The sequence below is a fragment of the Macrobrachium nipponense genome, chromosome 15 (assembly GCF_015104395.2).
Source record: "Macrobrachium nipponense isolate FS-2020 chromosome 15, ASM1510439v2, whole genome shotgun sequence".
NCBI lineage: Eukaryota > Metazoa > Arthropoda > Malacostraca > Decapoda > Palaemonidae > Macrobrachium > Macrobrachium nipponense.
The window spans coordinates 24,993,996-25,015,843 of NC_087208.1; the positions used below are offsets into that span (position 1 = coordinate 24,993,996).

Below are 21,848 nucleotides of genomic sequence, written 5' to 3' on the forward strand. Positions count from 1 at the left end.
GGATAATAGTCTACTGCCAGCTGGAAACCAGTTAAAACAATCAAAGATTGCAAAGCAAGGAATCTGTGGCATCTGGCAACTCATGCGTATACAAGGTGGATGCTGGTCATAGGAAAGGCCTGTGTAATTACCGACTCAATAGTCATGAATCAAACTGATAGTTTTTAAACTGACGTTAACAGAAGCTAGGAAAATTAAGTTAAAAACTTGAGCTACCAAGTAAGATTAGCCCATGATGGCAGTACTATTGATTTATTCTAAAGGAAGTAATAAGCAAAGAACAGCAAACCACCAGTCAAAGACTTAGGAGTGCCTGATTAAGATAATGTCAGAGAACACAAACAGCAATAATTATATGAATGCTACACAAGTATCATGCAAAATATTACACCTTGAGTAAAACCAAAGGCATTAGTGTAAACTGACAGCACTGTTTACAGAGGAAAGTATAATTCTTTGACATGGGAGATATTTCCAGGTTAACTGCAATACAATATAAAAGACAGAAAAACACAGAATGAGGCAGACCAGAGAAAGTTTGGATGTTGTCCACATGTCGTTAGGTGCCTTCTCCTTGGTACCTGTGGTGTCTGCCCAACAAAGCTGTGAGCTGAAGTACATGCTGAAGTTGAATGAGTTACAGGTGAATAAACATCATGCACTATACCTTCTTTATCTGGGAAAGGGAAGTGTGCCCTCATCCTTTCCCCTATATCAAGGGGGGAAAGAGGGCATATGTAGAGCTTAGTACTAAGTCTGTATTTCTGTAGGAACAAAAAAATGTTGAAAAACAATCTGCATTTTTTCTAGGTATACAAAACAGAGTCTTTGATATTTAGTCCCACCTCAACCACCTTGTTCATCTTGTGGCCATAGGAAAAGTGAAGGCAACAGTCAATGACTGAAGGATACACCCACACTCATTCCTCATCTCCACCTGTTAACCACCTGGTTAACTACCTTGTTACTAAGTTTTGACAGGTTTCCAGCTTGCACTTCATGAAAGAGACCCTTGTAGGTTTTACACACCCAAGAAACATATAAATTGTTGTTAAAAAATTTTATTACATTATCTAGTATTGTAATATTCAGAAACTGTTGAAGAGTTTTCAGACTTAATTCTCTAAACCATAAGAATATACTACGCAGTCAAAAGACTTTGCCTGTCTTTATTAGGACAAATAATTTCTTGAATATTCAAAGGTGGACAAGTGAGAACAACACAATTACCTTGGGCAATATATCTGCAAATTCCAAATTATCATTAATATTAAGAAACAAACTGTGACATACCTGCTGCCTGCCTCACACGAACTTCCAGATCAGTGAGCATCTTCAGTCCTGCCTGTCGAACATCTGAATGAAATTGACCATCCACATCCGGCTCTAATGTAAGTATTATGAGACGTACACCCAGAAGAGACCCATGTTTGCTTTCCCATGAACTGAAACAATAACATCAAATGTCTATCACTTACTTTAAATCTGAAAGTTTAATCATAAAACGTAATTTAAAGAGTGATCTCAGGGCCAATGCCACTAATGACAGAAGCCTGACCAAAAACTGCACCACCATCATCAACTGTGTAGTATCTGCATGGATATAATGTACAAATGGTAACCTGATAGTAATTTTAAACATATTTTTATGTACATATTTTAATCACTTATTAATTCCTACCCATGGGTGAAAGGTAGGAGAAAACATACCCAATAAAGGGAGGGATAGGGCTAGTGATAACATCAGATGAAGAATGAAGACAATGCAGGACAGAACATTTTTGGGAGATCTAAGAGATATGAATTGAACTGAACTGAAATGAACATGTTATTGTTATAATACAATTAAGTTTGTTCATACTTACCTGGCAGATATATATATAGCTGTATTTCTGACGTCCGACAGAATTTCAAAACTCGCGGCACACGTAGTGGGGCGGCCAGGTGGTAGTACCCATTCCCGCCGCTGGGAGGCGGATATCAGGAACCATTCCCATTTTCTATTCATATTTATTCATGACCCTTGTCTCCTGAGGGGAGGAGGGTGGGCACTCTAATTATATATATCTGCCAGTAAGTATGAACAAAAACTTAATTGTATTATAACAATAACATTGTTCATGAAACTTACCTGTCAGATATATATATAGCTGAATCACACCTTCGGATGGTGGGTAGAGACAGACTAGGATTTTTAGGAAATTTAAATTAAAGTAAAAGATTAACTTATTGGTTCCTTACCTGTCACCTAAAGCCTGCTTATGCTTTATCAGAGTTGCCAGCCAGGTTTGGACCTGTAGTGCTGGTGCCCTCTGGATGCTCTGTCAACGGGGACGTGACCACAATGTGACAAGACCATCTAGCCAAACATATGGCAGTAACACAGCAACCGACCACCACCTGACCAACTAACCAAAAAACCCCTGACATTAACACTAAGGAATGGGAGATTTTCACAGAAGATCTCACCATCAACCAAAAACACAATAAACTAACCTACTAAGCTAAGGGATAGGGAGAGAGCCACCTTCAGCCCCCAAAACTGTGTCTGCCGAAATGTAAGGTCCCAAAGAACTACAGTTCTCGTAAATCGTTCTCACATCCCGGAGGTAATGTGAGGCGAATACGGAATTGCTCCTCCACAAGGTGCTATCAAGAATATCTCTGATAGACATATTCCTTTGGAAGGCAAGAGAAGTAGCTACGGCTCTGACCTCGTGAGCTTTCACTTTAAAGAGGCTCATATCAGTCTTCTGGCAGATGAACTGAGCCTCTTTAATGACGTCCCTCAAGAAGAAAAGCAACAGCATTCTTCGAACAACGGCAAATCTGGTCTCTTCACCGAGCACCAGAGATTACCTGAGGGACCTCTTATCTCTTTAGTCCTATTCACATAGAACTTGAGAGCCCTGACGGGCACAGGGCTCTCTCTGGTTCTTGACCCACGAGACTCGATATTCCTTTGATTTCAAAGCTCTTTGGCCAAGGATTAGACGGGTTCTCGTTCTTAGCCAAGAAAGAAGGGTTCAACGAGCAGGACAGCGCTGTCTCCCTTGAAACCCACTAGGACTGAACGCTTAATGGATTTCACTACTAGGAAAAGCGTTTTTCTCGTTAAGTCCCTTAGAGAAGCTTCATGGAGAGGCTCAAAGGGACTTAGCATCAGATGTTTCAACACCACATCTAGATTCCATGAGGGCGGTCTTGCTTGTGGAATTTGTGGTTTCGAACGACCTTAAGAGATCGTGCAGATCCTTATTGTCGGAGAGGTCCATTCCTCTGTGGCGAAAAAACGGCAGACAACATACTCCTCATAACCCTTGATTGTAGGAACTGCCAATTTCTGCACATTTCTTAGATAGAGTAAGAAATCTGCTATCTGATATTCACAGAGGGTTCGTGGGGAAGAGGAAATTTCCCTTCCTTCTTGCACCATGGCCCCGAAGGAGGAACCAACTTAAGACTGGTAGACAGCTCTTGAAGAGGCTCTTCGAGCATTAGCGATTGCTCTCGCAGCTGCCTTTGAAAAGCCTCTCGCTCTGGCCAACTTTTCGATAGTCTGAAACGCAGTCAGAGCCAGAGCGGAGAGGTTTGGTGAAACCTTTTGAAGTGAGGCTGTCTGAGTAGATCTCTCCTCCAGGGCAACGTTCTTGGGAAGTCCACAAGGAACGTCATGAACCTCTGGGAACCATCTCTTGCTGGCCACATGGGCAATCAGAGTCAACCTTGTCCCTTCTGAAGCTGCGAACTTCCTCATTACGTCCCCCATGATCTTGAATGGGGGAAAGGCGTAAAGATCCAGGTCTGTCCAGTTCCAGAGCAACGCGTCCACTGCAATTGCCCCTGGGTCCAGAACCGGGGAGCAATACAGAGGAAGCCTTTTCGTCCTTGATGTAGCGAACAGGTCTACTAGAGGACGTCCCCACAACCTCCATAATTGTTGACAGACTTCCTGGTGCAAGGTCCATTCTGTTGTTAGAATCTGATTTCGGCGGCTGAGAAGGTCCGCCCTGACATTCTGAACCCCTGCCACGAATCTTGTCAGGATCTTGATGCGCCTTGCGTCTGCCCATAGCAGAATTTCCTTCGCCAGGAGAAAAAGGGATCTGGAGCGAGTTCCTCCCTGATTCTTTAGATACGCAAGGGCTGTGGTACTGTCTGAGTTGACTTGAACAACCTTGCTTGACAGTTTTTCTTCGAAGAACTGCAGCGACAGGAATATCGCTGCCAGTTCCTTTACATTGATGTGCCAGGCTACCTGTTCCCCTCTCCAGGAGCCTGACACTTCCTCCCCCCCTAGTGTTGCTCCCAACGGAAATGGAAGCGTCTGAGAACAACACTAGGTCGGGGCTCAGAAGATTTAAGGAGAAGCCCTCTCGTAACTTCTGAGGGTCGAGCCACCATCTTAAGTGGACTTTTACGTTGTTGGAGATCCTTAGGATCGCATTCAGGTCCTCTTTCGACGTCCATTCTTCCGCAAGGAAAAATTGAAGAGGCCTCCGAGGTGCAGTCTTCCAGCGAGACAAACTTTTCTAGCGAGGAAATGGTGCCCAGCAGACTCATCCACTCCCTCACCGAACAAGCTTCTCTCTCTAGGAAGGCTGCGACTTTCTCTAACCCCAGTCGCTGACGTTCCTGGGATGGAAACGCCCGAAAAGCCACCTGAATCCATCTGAATCCCCAGATACACGATGGACTGTGTTGGGTCAGATGCGACTTTTCGGAGTTGACCAAAAGACCCAGAGACTTTGCTAGGGCTAACGTAAACTGAAGGTCCTTCAGACACTTCTGCCTCGACGACGCTCTGATCAGCCAATCGTCGAGGTAGAGGGGATATCCTGATTCCTGACGAATGGAGCCACTTCGCTACATTCCTCATAATCATTGTGAAAACCATCGGGGCCGTGCTGAGACCGAAACAAAGGGCTCTGAACTGCCAAACCCTGTTGTCCAAGACGAATCTCAGGTACTTCCTTGAAAGAGGGTGGACTGGGACGTGGAAGTACGCGTCCTGCAGGTCCAGAGACACCATCCAGTCGCCAGGTTCCAAAGGCCGCCCAGCACCGACTGAGGCCGTCTCCATTTTGAACTTGATCTTTTCTACAAAAAGATTTGAGCCTGCTCACATCCAGGACCGGGCGCCAACCTGACGACTGCTTCTTGGCACTAGGAAAATCCTGTTGTAGAAGCCCGGTGACTCTAGGTCCAAGACTTGTTCCACCGCTCTTTTTTCGACCATCTGGTCTAACAGATCGAAAAGAACACTTTTCTTCTCTCCCTGATAAGATGGAGAGAGGTCTCTGGGAGTCGATGTTAAAGGAGGAGGATGTAAAAAGGGGATCTTGTACCCCCGCTCTACTATCCTGAGGGTCCAAGGATCCGCCCCTCTCTGCCTCCAAGCTCCGCAAAAGAATTCCAGTCTGGCCCCGACTGGCGTCTGAAGGACGAGATCTTCATTTGCTGGTTTTGGGTTTGAATGAAGCTCTTCCTCTCGAAAACCCTCTCCCTCGAGGAGCTGCTCTCGAGGGGGGTTCGCGGTTTGACTTTCTTCGGGGGTTTGCTGAATGTCGAAGTGGAAGGAGCTGCTGGACGTCTTGAAGACTGAACCAAGAGGTCACCTGGGTCGCCTTTCTTGCAAACTCTGTGCAAGATCCTTTACCATAGCCTGGGGGAAGAGATGGTCCGAAAGAGGCGCAAAGAGCAATTCCGCTTTCTGAGCGGGAGATACCGACTTAGCGGTAAAATTGCAAAGCAGTGCTCTTTTCTTCAGGAAGGCAGTTCCAAAATGAGAAACTAGCTCCTCCGAACCATCCCTGACGGCCTTGTCCATACATGACAACACGCTGGACAGCTCCCCCAGACTGAGAGAATCAGGACTCCTAGACTGAAGGTCTAAAACTCCCAGACACCATCAAGGAAATTAAAAAACATTAAGGGTACGAAGCAGTCCCTTCAAGTGGTGGTCAGTCTCCACCGGAGTCCAGGACACCTTAGCAGACGATAAGAGAGACCTCCTCTGAGCGTCCACTAACTGGAGAAGTCACCCAGAGCGGACGAAGGAACCTTTACTCCCACATCCTCCTTGGTCTCATACCAAACTCCCCCTTTCCCGGCGAGTCTAGAGGGTGGATGGGCGAAAGTGGTCTTGCCCTGATCCTTCCTTCTGGACATAAAGTCTTGAAGCTTCTTAAACGCCTCTTGGTCGACAGCGATGTCTTCATTTCGACGAATTCAGGGGTCTTAACTGTCTTGGAAGACGAAAGTTGAGAGGGAGGAGACCTAGGGGCTGCCGGCTGGAACTTCTCCCCGAAGGCTGAACGTAACAGCCTAACAAGAACCTTGTAGTCCGAGACAGCTGAAGCTACCGGCTGTTCTTCTTCGACGGAACTCCCTGGACTACTAAGTTCCCCTTCCTCCCTAAGAGGAACTGGAGAACGCCCATCAGGAGAGGGAGTACGTCCAGCAGTCTCAATCCTGAACAATGACTTCCGTTGGTTGGAAGTAATCCGCTACAGGTACGAATCGGCCCTACGTCGATCTTTGAGGTACGGACATCTTGCGAAAGAGGAGCGTCCTTAGAAGCAACGTGAACTGTCTTAACAGAAACTTCTCTACGAGAGGAAGCGCGAGCTTCCTGACGAGAGGCGCCAAAAGCGTCCTGCTTAGCCAAGCGACGTCCTGCTTTGCGTCCTCAAAGCGTCCTGCTTTGCGTCCTCAAAAAGCGTCCTGCTTCGCTCGAAAAGCGTCCCTGCTTCACACGGCGAGCGTCCTGCGGAGCGTCCTCAAAGGCGTCCTGTCTATAACCTCGAAGCAGTCCTGCCAATTACAAACGCCGAGCGTCCTGCGAGCGTCCTCAAAAGTGTCTTGAAGAGAGCGCAAAGCGTCCTGTCTAGAACGCCGAGCGTCCTGCCGAGCGTCCTCCACCGCTACCTGCCGAGAGCGCAAAGCGTCCTGCTTCAAACGCCGAGCGTCCTGACGAGCGTCCTCTCCTGAGAGAGTAAAAGATCTGCTAGGAGAAACGAGAACGTTGACGATCCGGAGGGAGGAGAGAGAGACGAGCGAGACGAGAGAGAATGAGGCTGCTTCGTCCTCTTGACGGGCAGCCGAACGTCCTTCCTACGCTTAGGCTCGACTGCTGCTGGGCGAGTCCTCTGTCCATCAGCGACGTAATTCTGGTCCTGAAGGGACACTAGGATATCCTTCGTAGGTGACGAAGAGCAAAAGAAGGGGCAGGACTGAGCCTGCGAGAAGGCGAGGGGCGAGGGGACGCCTCCTCCTTCCTTCTAGCAGGCACAGCTATCTGCCTCTCAGGTGAACACGCCTGTGCGTGGAAACTAACGTCCTCTTCGGTAGAAAGCCTTCCTCTCTTCTGCGGAGGAAAGGCGTCATAAGCGTCCTCTGACGAAAGAGGAGACATAGGACGTGAAGCGTCCTCAAAGCGAAAGGTCCTTTTCAACGGACGCGAGTCTCTCCGAGCGCTCCACCCCTTGCGCGGGGAGGACGCCTTCGGAGGACGAAAAGCAATCTTTTAGGACACGCGCTCGTGCGCGCTCCTTGGCAGCCTGGGATTTAGCAACAAGGCCTGCCGAAGGGACGCCAGATTGGTGGGGAGCCCCTGTAACCCTCTAGCCCCCGGCTTTCGAACCCATACCACTTGCGGCCCTGATTCTGGAGTCCCGATAAGAAAGGGTTTTCCCCCCCACCCCCCCCTGAGTCCTGGGAGTCCGATAGAGGTCTAGGCCTAGAGGCATTATGGGCCGATCTGACGCCCCCTCCACAACACTAGGGGCACTAACACAAACTTTCACAGGGCCGGTTTCTAGGGCCAATACTTTAGATTCGAGAGCACGAATAGACTCCAGAATCAGAGAAAGGGTGTTACCTTCTCCAGACACAGCACTGGGGCCCGAAGGCAACAAAACAGGATTAGGTTGAGCAAAATCTACTGGTGTTAGAGGAGGAGAAATGTTACTATCCTTACCTTTAGTAGAACTGCCCTTGGAGGAAGACCTCCTGACTCTATCGCGCTCCAATTTACGTCGATAGGTCTCATACATCTTCCATTTATCATCATCCAAATCCTTACATTCATTGCACCGATCATCAACCACGCAAACATGCCCCCTGCAATCCATACAAACTGTGTGAGGATCAACTGAAGGTTTAAGAAGCCTCACCTTACATTCACTCCTCACACACACTCTGAAACTTCCAGTACTTGATCCCAGACATCATGTACCCAGAAAAGCCAATCCAAAATCAAAAACCAATCCACTATCGCGTTGCCAATCCAACAATCCAGAAGTCGATACCAAAAGTCAATCCAGATAATATTAAGCGAGATAATCAAAAAATCCTAGACGGAGGTACTGCAAACAGTTGTTTGCAGCACCGGCGACAGAAAAAATATGAATAGAAAATGGGAATGGTTCCTGATATCCGCCTCCCAGCGGCGGGAATGGGTACTACCACCTGGCCGCCCCACTACGTGTGCCGCGAGTTTTGAAATTCTGTCGGACGTCAGAAATACAGCTATATATATATCTGACAGGTAAGTTTCATGAACAAAATAGAATTTAGGCCAAATGCCAGGCACTGGGACCTATGAGGTCATTCAGCACTGAAATGGAAATTGACTGCAAATTGTTTGAAAGGTGTAACAGCCAAGAGGAAGACTTCACAGATGCACTAAGAATCAATTGTTAGGAAAGGATGGAAAGTAAGATGGAAGAAAGAGAATATGAATGAACGAATAGTAAAAAGAACCAAAGGGGTTGCAGCTGGGGGCTGAAGGCACGATGTAAAGAACCTTAAGTAATGCATCCACTACACCGTATGAGGTGCACTGGATCCAAGAGATATGAGGGAGATGATTTTTTTGATATAACAACAACAGATTAAAAACCTGAAAGGGTCTGAGCAAGAATTCACAGTTTTCAAGTTGGAATCAATGTTTAAACTCGGGTGTGAGAAAATGATATTTCTGTAATAAAATAAGGTTTTATATATACTTACCAAATAATTACATAGCTATTAGTTTCTAACTTGCAGCAGCTCAAAAATTTGAAATCGCAGTAGCACTCTTTCGTTTTGGGTTTAGGTAACTACCCCCGCCCACTTTTTGGAATGAATAGGTACAGCACAACTGAAGATCTCAATTTGTTTGTGCCATATATCCATAAGAGGGGAGGTGGGAGGGGTCTCATTATGTAATTACTTGTTAAGTATATATAAAAACCTTAAAATATTTTATTATAAAAATATAATTTTCATATAAGTAACTTACAGAGTAATTACACAGTTTATACTCACAATGGCAGGAGATGGGATATATGGACATATAACACTAAAAATCATTCAAAAAAGGAAATTAATTTGTTATGGTATATCTTAAAATTCAAGGTTTGATTTTCAGAATTGTAGTATAAGACAACCCCCAATTTTAAGGGGTGAACTTTAGCATTGAAAGGTCATCTTATATGCGGAAATATACGGTAATGAAGTTATATATTATGTATTTCATTCCCAAATATTAAGAGGTGAATATGTATGAGATTTGTATATAATGATATGCAAATAAATTGTAGTTCTAATATTTTCTGCTTGAGGAATAATTGTAATTAAAGGAGTAGGTAATATGTAAGCTGCCATTTCAATCAATGATGCCATTTACAATAAATATGAAGTTTTTATGTTAAAACAAAGTTTAACCCTCTTACGCCGATTGGACGTATTAAACGTCGTGTCAAAATGTCTCCCGTATGCCGATTGGACGTATCATACGTCGGCTCAAAAATAGTTTTTTTTTTAAATTTGCGGAAAAATACTTATAGGCCTACCAGCCGAAAACTTTTGTATCACGCGCCTTGGGGGATGCTGGGAGTTCACGGATCAAGGCGTTGTTTTGTTTACAATCGCTACGCAGGCGCGCAAGCGCGAATTTCTTTCTTATCGCACTAAAAAGTATCAGTGACACATCTCGGAAATTATTTCGTCACTTTGACATAATTTTTGCACCATTTTAAATTATCCTTTACATGAAGTATTATATATGAAAATGTGCGCAATTTCATGTAAAATACAACAACAAAATACTCATGATTGTAGCTTTTATCAGTTTTGAAATATTTTCATATAAATAACGATAAGTGCAAAAATTTCAACCTTCGGTCAACTTTGACTCTACAGAAATGGTCGAGAAACGCAATTGTAAGCTAAAATTCTTATATTATAATAATATTCAATCATTTTCCTTCATTTTGATACAAATTGGACGTCTCTAGCACAATATTTCGATTTATGGTTAATTTATGAAAAAACGTTTTCCTCACGTTCGTGCGATAACTCTTCCGATAAATTTTTTCGTGCGATTGTCCTAATGTTTGCACCCTTTTAAATTTGCCGTTACATAAAGTTTTATATGGAAATGTGCGCAATTTCATGCACAATACAACAAAAATCAACCCATGGTTGTAGCTTTTATCAGTTTCGAAATATTTTCATATAAATAACGTTAAGTGCAAAAATTTCAACTTCGGTAGTAATATTCAATCATTTACCTTCATTTTGCAACGACTTGGAAGTCTCTAGCACAACTATTTTAGACTTTATGTGGGAATTTATTACGTAAAAAAAAAAAAAAAAACATGTTTTCCTTACGTTCGCGCGGTAACTCTTCCGAAAAAATCAGAATTTTTTTTTGTGCGATTGTCGAAATGTTTGCACCATTTAAAATTAGCTGTTACATAAAGTTTTATATATGAAAATGTGCGCAATTTCATGTAGAATACAACTAAAAATGATTGAAGGTTGTAGCTTTTCTCTTTTTTCGAAATATTTGCATATAATTCACGATAAATAGAAAAAAAACACGTTCGTCAGTTCAAATTTGACTCTACCGAAATAGTTGAAAAACGCAATTGTAAGCTAAAACTCTTACGGCCTAGTAATATTCCGTCATTTTTCTTCATTTTGAAACAAATTTGAAGTCTCTAAAACAATATTGTGATTTATGGTGAATTTTTGAAAAATATATTTACCTTCACTCCCGCGGCGCCGATTCGCGCCGCAAGTCTCCGAAAAATACGTACATCGCATTATCCTAATATTTGCTCCTTTTCATATTAGCCTTTTTATAGAGTTTCATATATCAAAATGTGCGCAAATTCATGAAAAATACAATAAAAAATAATTGAAGGTTGTAGCTTTTTTCCATCTCCGAAATATGTGCATATAAAAAAATATATATATAAAAATTTCGACATTCGGTCAAATTTAACTCATCCGAAATGGTCGAAATCTGCAATTCTAATCTAAAACTCTTACAGTATCGTAATATTCAATCATTTGTCTTAATTTTGAAACAAATTGGAAGTCTCTAGAACAATATTTAGAATTACAGTGAATTTTTGAAAATAATATTTTTTTTATGTCCGCGCGTTACGAATTCGTACATCATTTTTGTGATAATATTTTTCCGGTGTTGGCTTTTATTGTTTTTACTATGTTATTATATATCAAACGGATTGCAATTTAGTGTACAATACAAAAAAAAATTAACTCGTTAGCTTTGACCGTTTTTTGCACAGCGTGATTTGAATACAATTATCTATGAATTTTTTTTTTTCGCTACCATATATCGCATTATTTACATATGATAATTATATTATTTTTCATTTCTGATGATTGCATACTAAACTTCAAGCAATGACAAAAAAATGAGCCAAAAATGAACTCTTAATCTTCAAAACTAAGTGCGCTGTGATTTTTTGAAAAAATTATTTTTTCCGCTTCCGCGCTCACTCCAAACCGGCGCCGGCATACAGGAGAGGTTTTGATTTTTAGGGCTTCGGCGTAAGAGGGTTAATGTTATCTTACCTGGCGGAGGTATATATTATAGCTATATTCTCTGTTCCACCTGGCAGAAATTTTTCAAAACTCGCGGCAAACGCTAGTAACCTATTAGTAGTTCAGGCAACCACCACCCCGTTACCGTGGCGCTAGCGCTAGGAACCGTTCCCAATTGGGCCAGATTTTCTCTGAACCCTGTCTCCTGAGGGGAGGAGGGTGGGCATTAAATTTATATACCTACCTGCCAGTGTAAAGTATACATTAAACTTTGTTTTAACATAAAAACTTCATTTTAATGTATGACACTTACCTGGCAGGTATATATATAGCTGATTGACACATTTGGAGGTGGGTCAAAGACAGCAACATTATTAGAGTATAAAATATTATTAAAACTCTAGGTTCCTTACCTGCTAAGGTAGCTGACTTCATAGGTTCCTGCCTCTAAGCCTGCTTAAACCTTAGGAGCTCTCAACAAGGAAGTGTCCTGTATGTTGAAGAAGCTAAGACTGGAACTGACAACTGGACGTGACCAATGTGTTGACAGAACCGTACAGCCCTCTTATGCCACGGCATTCAAGCTAGTAATAGATCATTTACCTGAACTACACACACACCACACCAAGATAATACTAACAAGACTGATAAAAGTACAGAACACTTTTCTCAGACGACCAAAAAACACAACACATCACACCTAATAAAATCAACTAGCTTAAAAGAAGGTTATGGGGTAGTAACTCCTTTGCCCAATACTGTACCAGAGGACACGTATGGACCTAGCGTCTGACAATTATCAAAGGTTGTCTGAATATCCCTAAGATAATGAGACGCAAATATTGAATTAGTTCTCCAATATGTGGATTCAATAATTTCTTTGAGGGCTAAATTCTTTTTAAAAGCCAATGAAGTCGCAACTGCCCTGACTTCATGAGCCTTCACTTTCAAAATACCAAAGCTCTGCTCTTGACACAACATGTGAGCTTCTCTAATCAACTCTCTCATGAAGAAGGCTAGAGCATTCTTCGTCATGGGTCTACTGGGGTCTTTAACTGAATACCAAAGAGCATCAGAATTCTCTCTGATCTCTCTTGTTCTTTCCATATAAAAATGCAATGCTCTCACTGGGCAGAGAACTCTTTCTTGCTCATGACCCACTAACTCAGAAGACCCAAAACTTCAAATGATCTTGGCCAAGGATTAGCCGGATTCTCATTCTTGGCCTGGCCAAGAAACCTTCCTGGAATGAACACACTGCGTTGCCATGTCTCCATCCCACCTTCTTCGATATGGCCTGAAGCTCACTAGCTCTTTTAGCCGTTGCCAAAGCGACTAAAAAGATAAGTTTTCTTAGCAACATCTCTCAGAGAGGACTTCTCTAAAGCCTCGAATTTGCTAGAGGTTAAATACTTCAAGAAAACATCGAGGTTCCAAGCAGGTGGCCTGCATTGGGGTTGTTTCTTGGTACCAAATGACCTAATCAGATCTCTAAGGTCTAAGTTATTAGAGATGTCTAGATCTCTGTGTCTAAACAAACCCTGAAGGTTAGCATACTTTTATAGCCTTTGATTGTCGAAACTGACAAACCCAAATCCTTCCTCAAGTATAGAAGGAAGTCTGCGATTTGGGTCACAGAGGTACTGGATGAAGACACTTTCCTGTTCTTACACCACTTCCGGAAATTCTCCCACTTCGACTGATATACTGTAATTGTGGAGGTTCTTCTGGCTCTAGCCACTGCACTGGCCACCTCTCTAGAATATCCCCTCGCTCTGACAAGACTTTCGATAGTCTGAACGCAGTCGACCCAGCGAGGGTATTCTTGTGAAACCTGTCGAAGTGGGGTTGTCTGAGTAAATCTACTCTTAGAGGAAGAGTTCTTGGCGTATCTATTGTCCATTCCAGTACCTCTGTGAACCAACTTTGGGCCGGTCAAAATGGAGCTATTAAGGTCATCCTCGTTCCTTGGCTCTCCCTGAACTTCTTCATAACTTTCCCCAGTACTTTGAATGGAGGAAAAGCGTAAACATCTAAGTTTGTCCAATCCATCAGGAATGCGTCGACTGCCACTGCTTCCTGATCTGGAACCGGAGAGCAATAGGTTGGTAATCTTTTTGTTCTGGCTGTCGCAAACAGATCTACTACCGACGGCCCCACAACTTCCACAGGCTCTGGCAAACCTCCATGTGCAAAGTCCACTCCGTCGGGAGAAGTTGTTCTCTTCTGCTCAACAGTGTCCGCACTCACATTTTTCTCCCCCTGTATAAACCTGGTGAGCAGCACGACGTTTTCCTCTTCCGCCCACCCAAAGCAGAACTTCCTTTGCCAGCTTGTAGAGGGGAAAAGAATGAGTCCCTTCTTGTTTGTGGATGTATGCCAGAGCCGTGGTGTTGTCCGAGTTGATCTGCACTGTCTTGTCTCGAATCAACTCTCTGAAGTGCTTCAAGGCCAAGAAAATTGCCATCAGTTCCTTCCTGTTTATGTGCTAACTTGTTTCTTCCTTGCTCCAAAGTCCCGACACCTCTTGAGGGCCTAATGTCGCTCCCCAACCCGCGTCCGACGCGTCGGAATACAAGATGAGGTTCTGGGCTCTTCTGCTGAAGCGACATCCCTCTTGCTAACCTGCCTGGAGTTAGCCACCATTTTAATTCCTCCTTCACTTCGGCAGGAATTAGAAACTGGAAGGAATCCGGTTGCAATTTTCTTGGCCATGAATCCTTCAGGAAAAACTGTAGAGGACTCATGTGCAGTCTTCCTAAAGAAATGAACCTCTCTAGCGAAGAGAGTGTGCCCAGTAGACTCATCCACTCTCTTGCTGAGCATTGGTCTTTCTCTAGAAAGTCCTGCACCTTCCGAATGCATAGGGCTTGCCTTTCGGGGGACGGAAAAAGCCCGAAAAGTCACTGACGATATCTGAATCCCCAAATAAACTATCTGTTGTTGGGGATTCAATTGAGACTTTCCCATGTTTACCACAAGACCTAGGTCTTTTGCTAAGTTCAACGTTTGATTCAAGTTCTCCAGACATTGACTTCTTGATTGGGATCTTATCAACCAGTCGTCCAGGTAAAAAGACACTCTGATCCCTCTTAAGTGCAACCATCTCGCCACATTGGACATCATCCTCGTGAACACTTGGGGGGCTGTGCAAAGGCCGAAGCACAGGGCCTTGAACTGAAAGACCCTGTCCTGAATCACAAACCTTAAATACTTCCTGCTTCCTGGATGAATCGGAATATGAAAGTATGCGTCTTGTAAGTCCAGGGTCACCATCCAGTCCCCTGGACGTACCGCTGCCAGCACTGAATCGTTCGTCTCCATAGTGAACTTGGTCTTTTCTACGAAAAGATTCAGTAGACTTACGTCCAGAACTGGCCTCCAACCTCCCGAGGACTTTGCAACCAGGAACAACCGGTTGTAAAATCCCGGAGATTCGTGATCCAGAACAGGTTCTATGGCTCCTTTCTCTAGCATGGAAGCTACTTGCTCCCACAGAGCCGTTTTCTTCACTAAATCGTTGTAATTTGCCCCGAGGGCTTCTCGAGATGTTGCGAGAGGAGGTCTCTTCAAGAAAGGAATCTTGTACCCTTCCCGAGTTACGTTGACAGCCCAGGGATCTGCCTTCATGTTCTGCCAAACTTCCCAAAAACCTTGAAGTCTGGCTCCCACTGTCGTCTGGAGGACTGAGATCTCATTGTTTCAAGGTGGTCTTGGCTCCTCTTTTAGCGGGTACTCTCTTACCCCTAAAGGCGGGTCGAGCGAACGTTCTGCCTCGAAAGGGCTGTTGCGAAGGCCTAGATTCCTTTGGAGTTTTCTTAACCAAACTTGGATGGTAAGAACAATTCTCTTAACTGAAGACGAGAGAAGATCTTGAGTGGCCTTCTGAGAAAGGGAGAGAGCTATATCCCTAATCACCTCTGAAGGGAACAGTTGTTTCGAAAGGGGAGAGAACAGCAACTCCGATTTCTGAGAGTTTGAAACCCCTTTTGAAGCGAAAGAACACAACAGCGACCTCTTCAGTACTCCTGCTGTGAACAAAGAAGCCAGTTCATTCGTTCCATCTCTCAGAGCCTTGTCCATGCAGGACATAATGCTCTTAGCCGCTTCCATATCCTGCGAATCTTCTTCTTCTAGGGAGTTCGCCAGTGCTCCCAAAGACCAATCTAGAAAATTAAAGACTTCGAAAGTCCTAAAAATCCCTTTAAAAAGATGGTCAAACTCGGACGAAGTCCACCAGACCTTAGCAGACTGCAACGCCTGTCTGCGTGAGCTGTCCACTATACTGGAGAAGTCCCCCTGGGAGGAGGCAGGTACTCCCAGGCCTAGACTTTCTCCAGTAGCGTACCATACTCCTGACTTCGATGCTAACTTAGCTGGTGGAAAAGCGAAAGAGTATTTTATTTCCCCCCCGCTTCCGTTTTCTAATTATCCCCCGGTTCCCCATCCCAATCATTCACACGTTGCAAGCGGCCTTCTTCGCCGAAATCAGACAGAGTCATCTTAAGGAAAGAGGACTTCTTTGGAGTCTTAGTCTTGGAAAACTGAGATAAGGGAGATAACGGAGCCGTTGGTTTGAATTCCCCTTCAAAAATCGAAAGCATACGTGAAGTCAGAATTTTGTAATCTGAAGACGGTTCCGTATTCTTCTCCTCAACAAAATCCAAATCCTCTTCTGCTGAAGAAATGTCTTGCAGATCACTGTCGTGTTGACGCTTCGCTGACGGAATAACGTCCTGCCGCCTGCGTCCTGTGGCTAACGAAGAATCGGCATCCTGCCACCTATCGATGTCCTGCCGCCTGCGTCCTGCGTCCATCGTAGACACATCTGCTTCCTGCCGCCTGCGTCTTGCGTCCACAATTGATTCCGAGTCCTGACGTTTGCGTCCTGCTTCTTCCGAAACCATCTTCTTCTTGCTGCGTTCTGCGTCCTGAAAAACCAAGCGATCGCCCGTCCTCGTAGAGCCAGTGCGTCCTACATCCTCGGCGAACGCATCCTTGTCTTCCGTCTTCTTAGAAGACTTAACGGGAAGGAAATCGTCCTTCCGCCTCGAAGATGCCTGCAAAGGAGCATCCCAAAAGACTTAACGAGAACTGCCAGCTTAGACTGCGTTTCCTAATAAACCTTCGTACTATCTTCCTGAATGGCAGAGACGAAGGAGGAGGATTACGAGAAGGACTGCGACGTAACGGAGAGCGATCTTGTACTCTACCCGACAGAGGAGAGAGACGAGGGGAAGACAAGCAAGAAGATGGAGGAGAGTCTCTCATCGAAATCCAAGAACGAGAAGGCCGTACTGAGTCCTCTTTAGAACGAAAGATCCTCTTCCTCTTGATCGGAACTGCGTCCCCGTCTTCCGAGGAGGACAAAACCTCCGGACTACTCCAAGCCTCACGATCTTCAGCATGTCTCCTCGAGAGTGGTCGATGTCCTGAAAGAAAGTTCCTCTTGCGGGGAAGGGGGCGAGACACAACTGCATATCGACGTTCCCGCTCAGATGTCGAAACCATCCGAGGACGCACACTTCCCAGTTATGCCTTTTCTGCGGCGAACTGCAACAGCCTGGGAACTTGCAACAGGACTGTTCGAAGGGACGCCTGACCGCGATAAAACCTCTCTCGCCTCCCTTCGACTGTCGACATGCCTTCTCCCTTGGGTCTGGGAGCTTGACAGAGGTCTAGGTCTAGGAGCACGAGAGAGACGATCAGACGCCCCCTCCACTACACTTTCACTGACATCAAAACCACTGACTTTATCCGTAAGTTGCTGTATCTGGTCGCCCATGGACGCAAGGGCAGCGAACACCTTAGCAATCTGTGTATCGTTCACCTCCTCCGATACAGCAGCGGGCGCAGGAGATACCTGGGGAGAAGGAACTACCAATTTTACGTTAGAAGGAGCTGGAGAGGAAACACATTCACTCCTTTTGCTAGAAGAATTCGACTTCTCACTACGAGAAACAGATCTCCTTACACGATCTTCCTCAAGCCTTTCAACATATTTCATAAATATCTTCCACTCCTTCTCTGATAAATTCTCACATTCAAAACACCTATTCTCCCAAGTACACACATTCTCTCTACACTTCTTACAAATAGTATGAGGGTCGACCAAAGCTTTCGGCAACCTTACCTTACACCCCCTCTTTTACACAAACTCTAAACATACTTCCAATATCCGACATCTTTAAAGAACAATCCAAAGCGAATGCCAAGCTAACGTTTCCGAGTACAATACCAAAAATCCCTGAAAAGTCAGCAACGAGAATGAAAATCTTAGCAGGGAACCACCAACAATGTTGCCGGTTCGGCTGGCAGAGAAAATCTGGCCCAATTGGGAACGGTTCCTAGCGCTAGCGCCACGGTAACGGGGTGGTGGTTGCCTGAACTACTAATAGGTTACTAGCGTTTGCCGCGAGTTTTGAAAATTTCTGCCAGGTGGAACAGAGAATATAGCTATATATACCTGCCAGGTAAGTGTCATACATTAAAATCATTAAATCAGTTTTATATTTCCAGTCAAGGAACAACAGAAAAATTTTAAACAAATAAAATACATATACATGAGAAGAAGCTTAGTAGTAGTATACCTTTTAGGATCCAGTATAATTTCCAATAAAGTCTTCTGCAAATTCAAAATAACTTCAGGCGGCAGTGATTTTATCTTCAAGCCAAGCTCTGCAACTGCTCGATCTCTCTCTAATTTCTGGTTCGCACAAAGACTTGTGACAATGTTCTCTATTTCTTCTATCATGATGAATGACCTGAAACAAAAGAATGCAGAAAAGAATAACATTTGTATTTAAAACATTTGACTAAATAATATAAAAGGTAACTACTATAGTAAATATGTAATCAATCCACAAAATGCTAAGGCTTTGAGAGGAACTCAATAAAAAATAATAATTTGTTGAAAATTGTATTTTTCCTAACTATACAAACCTGAGGTCCTTTAACAATTGGAATGGTACTTAGCAGCAGCTGAACCGGTCGTAAGCTTTGAACAAGGGAGTTCGGTAGTTAACTGCTTGTCCCGCAGTTGGCGGTCAGCTCGACTGCGAGGAGAGGAGTCACTTTGCTTTAGGCCCAGGAAAACACAGTGAGGGTTGGCATGAGGTGGGACTATATGTAAAGAACCTCAGGTTTGTATAGTTAGGAAAAATACAATTTTCGACAAATTGTTATTTGTTCCAGTACGTATACAAACCCTCGGTCCTTTAACAATAAGAAGACTCACTTATTGGTGGGTGGAATCTGACTCTTATGAACAGACTGGTGTTTGTCCTACCTTGGTTCCCTCCCTGGTCATATGAACAAAGGGAGGGATCCTAGCCTCTGTCCAGCTGATCAGGGTGTGCACTGCAGGATCAGTGGTCAGACTTCTGGACCAAATTTATAAGAGGGAGGCAAGCGTACCTCCGGGTTAACCTGTTTGGGTGGCAGAGGATCTTCTGAAGGCACATAGAATCTCCTCTGTCGTGGTAGAGGCGGGGGAAGGAGCCTGGATGACCTACCGGACCGAAGCGAACCCTCCTGTCCGGAGACAAGAGCGTCCACCTGCTCAGTACACTGTCAGCCAAGGCTGACCGCGGCAGACCCACCGTCGTCCTGGGTTCCTTTTTGGGATCCCAGAACAACTCCAAACCCGATGTGGGCTCGGACGGTGGGAGCAGCGATCCTTCCCCGAGGTCGTTGTGCCGACGAATCAGCGCAATAACCTCTGAAAACGACCTCTGGATCTCGGGAGTGACTGCATCCTGTGGAGATGGGCCATCAAGCCCGTCCAGCGAGAACGCCTCCCGAGAACCTCCTCCTTCCACAGGAGGAACCACCACAGACCCCTCATGGTCTCCTCCTCCTACTTGCACATACGATCTGGTCAATCCGAGGACCGTGCCAGGTTCGTAGGGCGTCCTCGCAATCACTCCTAATCGCCTCGCTCTTCCCAGTGTAACCCGAGGAAGTTGAAGGGATAGGAGAAGCAAAACTGACGCTCCACCTGCGCCCACCGGCAGAACCAGTGTGCTGAGGGGGCTGCAGGTGATCGCCAACCCGCGGTGGCGATCAAGCTGCAGGCCTAGTCGAGCGGCTCTCCCTGGGAGAGCGGCTGGACTGAGAACAGCGGCGACAGTCCTGAGCATCAGAAGAGCTGCTGCCAATCCCCCTCTCTGCCTGGTCCCGGTGGGAGTGGGAACGAGGCCTGTCCTCACGGCTGGTTCAGGCGACCGAGGGGACCGCTTCCTTGCCTCAGCCCGCGGACGGTCTGGGACCGTTGCGTCAACCCTGGGTACCTGCGGCTCGCTGCGAGAGCGATCGCTGGCCTGGCGGGAGTCAACTGGATGACTCCCACCAGTCTTCCGCTCCGTGCCTGGATCCTGGCGCCGAGCGGACTCGGTTGCCTGGGTCTTGGCTGTACGGTCACCGGTGGGCGATCGTACACTCGGTACCTCTCGCAAGCGAGAGGCTGAGAAGGTAACTGGTGCCGAGGCAGAGCCTCTGGTGCCAGGCGAGGAGGTACCAGTGTTAGCCAGTGCTCCTCTGGTCCCTGTCTTCTTCTTCCTTACAGAAGGAGAGACAGGCCCCGTTCCCGAAGGAACAGGAGGACCAGCGGAAGCCCCAACCTTCCCACCGGAGTGGGAAGGACCCTTAGAAGTCTCAGAGCAAGCCTTCTTGGGGGGGAGGAGGCAACCTTCTTCTTCTTAGGCTGTGGGGCCTTAGAAGTCGAAGGGGAAGCGGCGGCAGACAACGACGAAGAAGACGATGAAGACGACGACGACACCTTCCTCCTCTTCTTCAGGACCACCGTCAGGTCTTCCATCCAGGACGGAGCCGGGGCAGTTGCCGAAGCAACAGGGCCCGACTGCACCTGTCATGAAGGACCTGGGGTGGGAGCAACAACATCATGAGCAGAAATGGCGGCGGCAGGAACTGGTACTGGTACTGGAGCGGGAGCGTGGACAGGAACAGGAGGCAGGGCAGGAACGGCGGCGGCAGGAACTGGTACTGGTACTGGAGCGGGAGCGTGGACAGGAACAGGAGGCGGGGCAGGAACCAGCGGCATCCTATGTACAGGTGGCAGGTCCAGCGGAGAGCTCTTAGGACACCGGAAGTCAGGGGCCGAGGCGAGAGCGGCAAAACCAGGTGGTGGCGTCACACTGGGCATCCTCACCTCCGTCAGCGGCATTTGTACAGCGGCTGTCGGGGTCACTGTGGCTACGTGATGTGTGTACACCAGGTGCGGCGGCGCAGCGTAGCCAGGCGTGGATACCTTAGTTGTAGTGGTGGTGGTCGAGCCGTGGGTGACCGGCGTAGACCCCCTTGCCAGGTGACCCAGCAGCCCCCAAATCATCGGTGTCCCCTGGAGCCCCAGTGAATACCAGGCCCGGCTGAGATCGTCACCCGTGGCAAGCAAACCTGATGAAGGGAACAGAGCTGGGTTAGTAAAAGGGGGGGGGGGGGTGGGGTGGGGGGGGGTGGGGGGGGGGTGGGTGGGGGGGGGGGGGGGGGGGGGGGGGGGGGTGGGGGGGGGGGGGGGGACAGATCCCACCCCGAGCGAACAGAAGACCCCGAATACAGTTGAATGTCGGGTACCTCCCGCCCCCCTCTACGCTCGACTGATCGAGCGAAGAGAAGGAATGAGATACCTCCCCTAAAGGGGAAGGAGCCATACGAAGGAGCTGAGATGGAGGGAGAAAAGAGGAAGACGTGTCCGTGACCAGGGAAGCAACCACAGAATCCTCCGACGACTCCCTGGCCGGCTTATGCGGCTTCTTCCTCCCCCCCATAGCGCTCCCACTGCTCCTCCGACCAAGAAACACATACATCACATGACTCGGTGCGAGAGCAATCTCGCTCTCTACACCGAGTACAAAACTCATGAGGATCGACCTGAACAGAGGACTGAAAGTCCCCACACTTACGGCCCTCCACACCAGGGCACAATCTGCGGCTGATGGGGGGGGGGGTGTCTCTCCAGTTCTCGGGATTCCATTTCGAAGTTC

General features: G+C 46.3%; 1 protein-coding gene across 3 annotated transcripts in view; it reads right to left on the reverse strand.

Annotated features, from left to right (window-relative positions):
* LOC135227041 (uncharacterized) overlaps positions 1-21,848 on the reverse strand; it is a 147,890-nt gene that overhangs the window by 102,339 nt on the left and 23,703 nt on the right. For all 3 annotated transcript variants that reach the window (XM_064266834.1, XM_064266832.1, XM_064266833.1), the window contains exons 2-3: positions 18,438-18,611; positions 1,294-1,445 (exon numbers count right to left, since the gene is read on the reverse strand). In XM_064266834.1, the coding sequence (XP_064122904.1) occupies positions 1,294-1,445; positions 18,438-18,601 (316 nt within the window). In that variant the 5' untranslated portion in view covers positions 18,602-18,611. The remainder of the gene's footprint in view (positions 1-1,293; positions 1,446-18,437; positions 18,612-21,848) is intronic.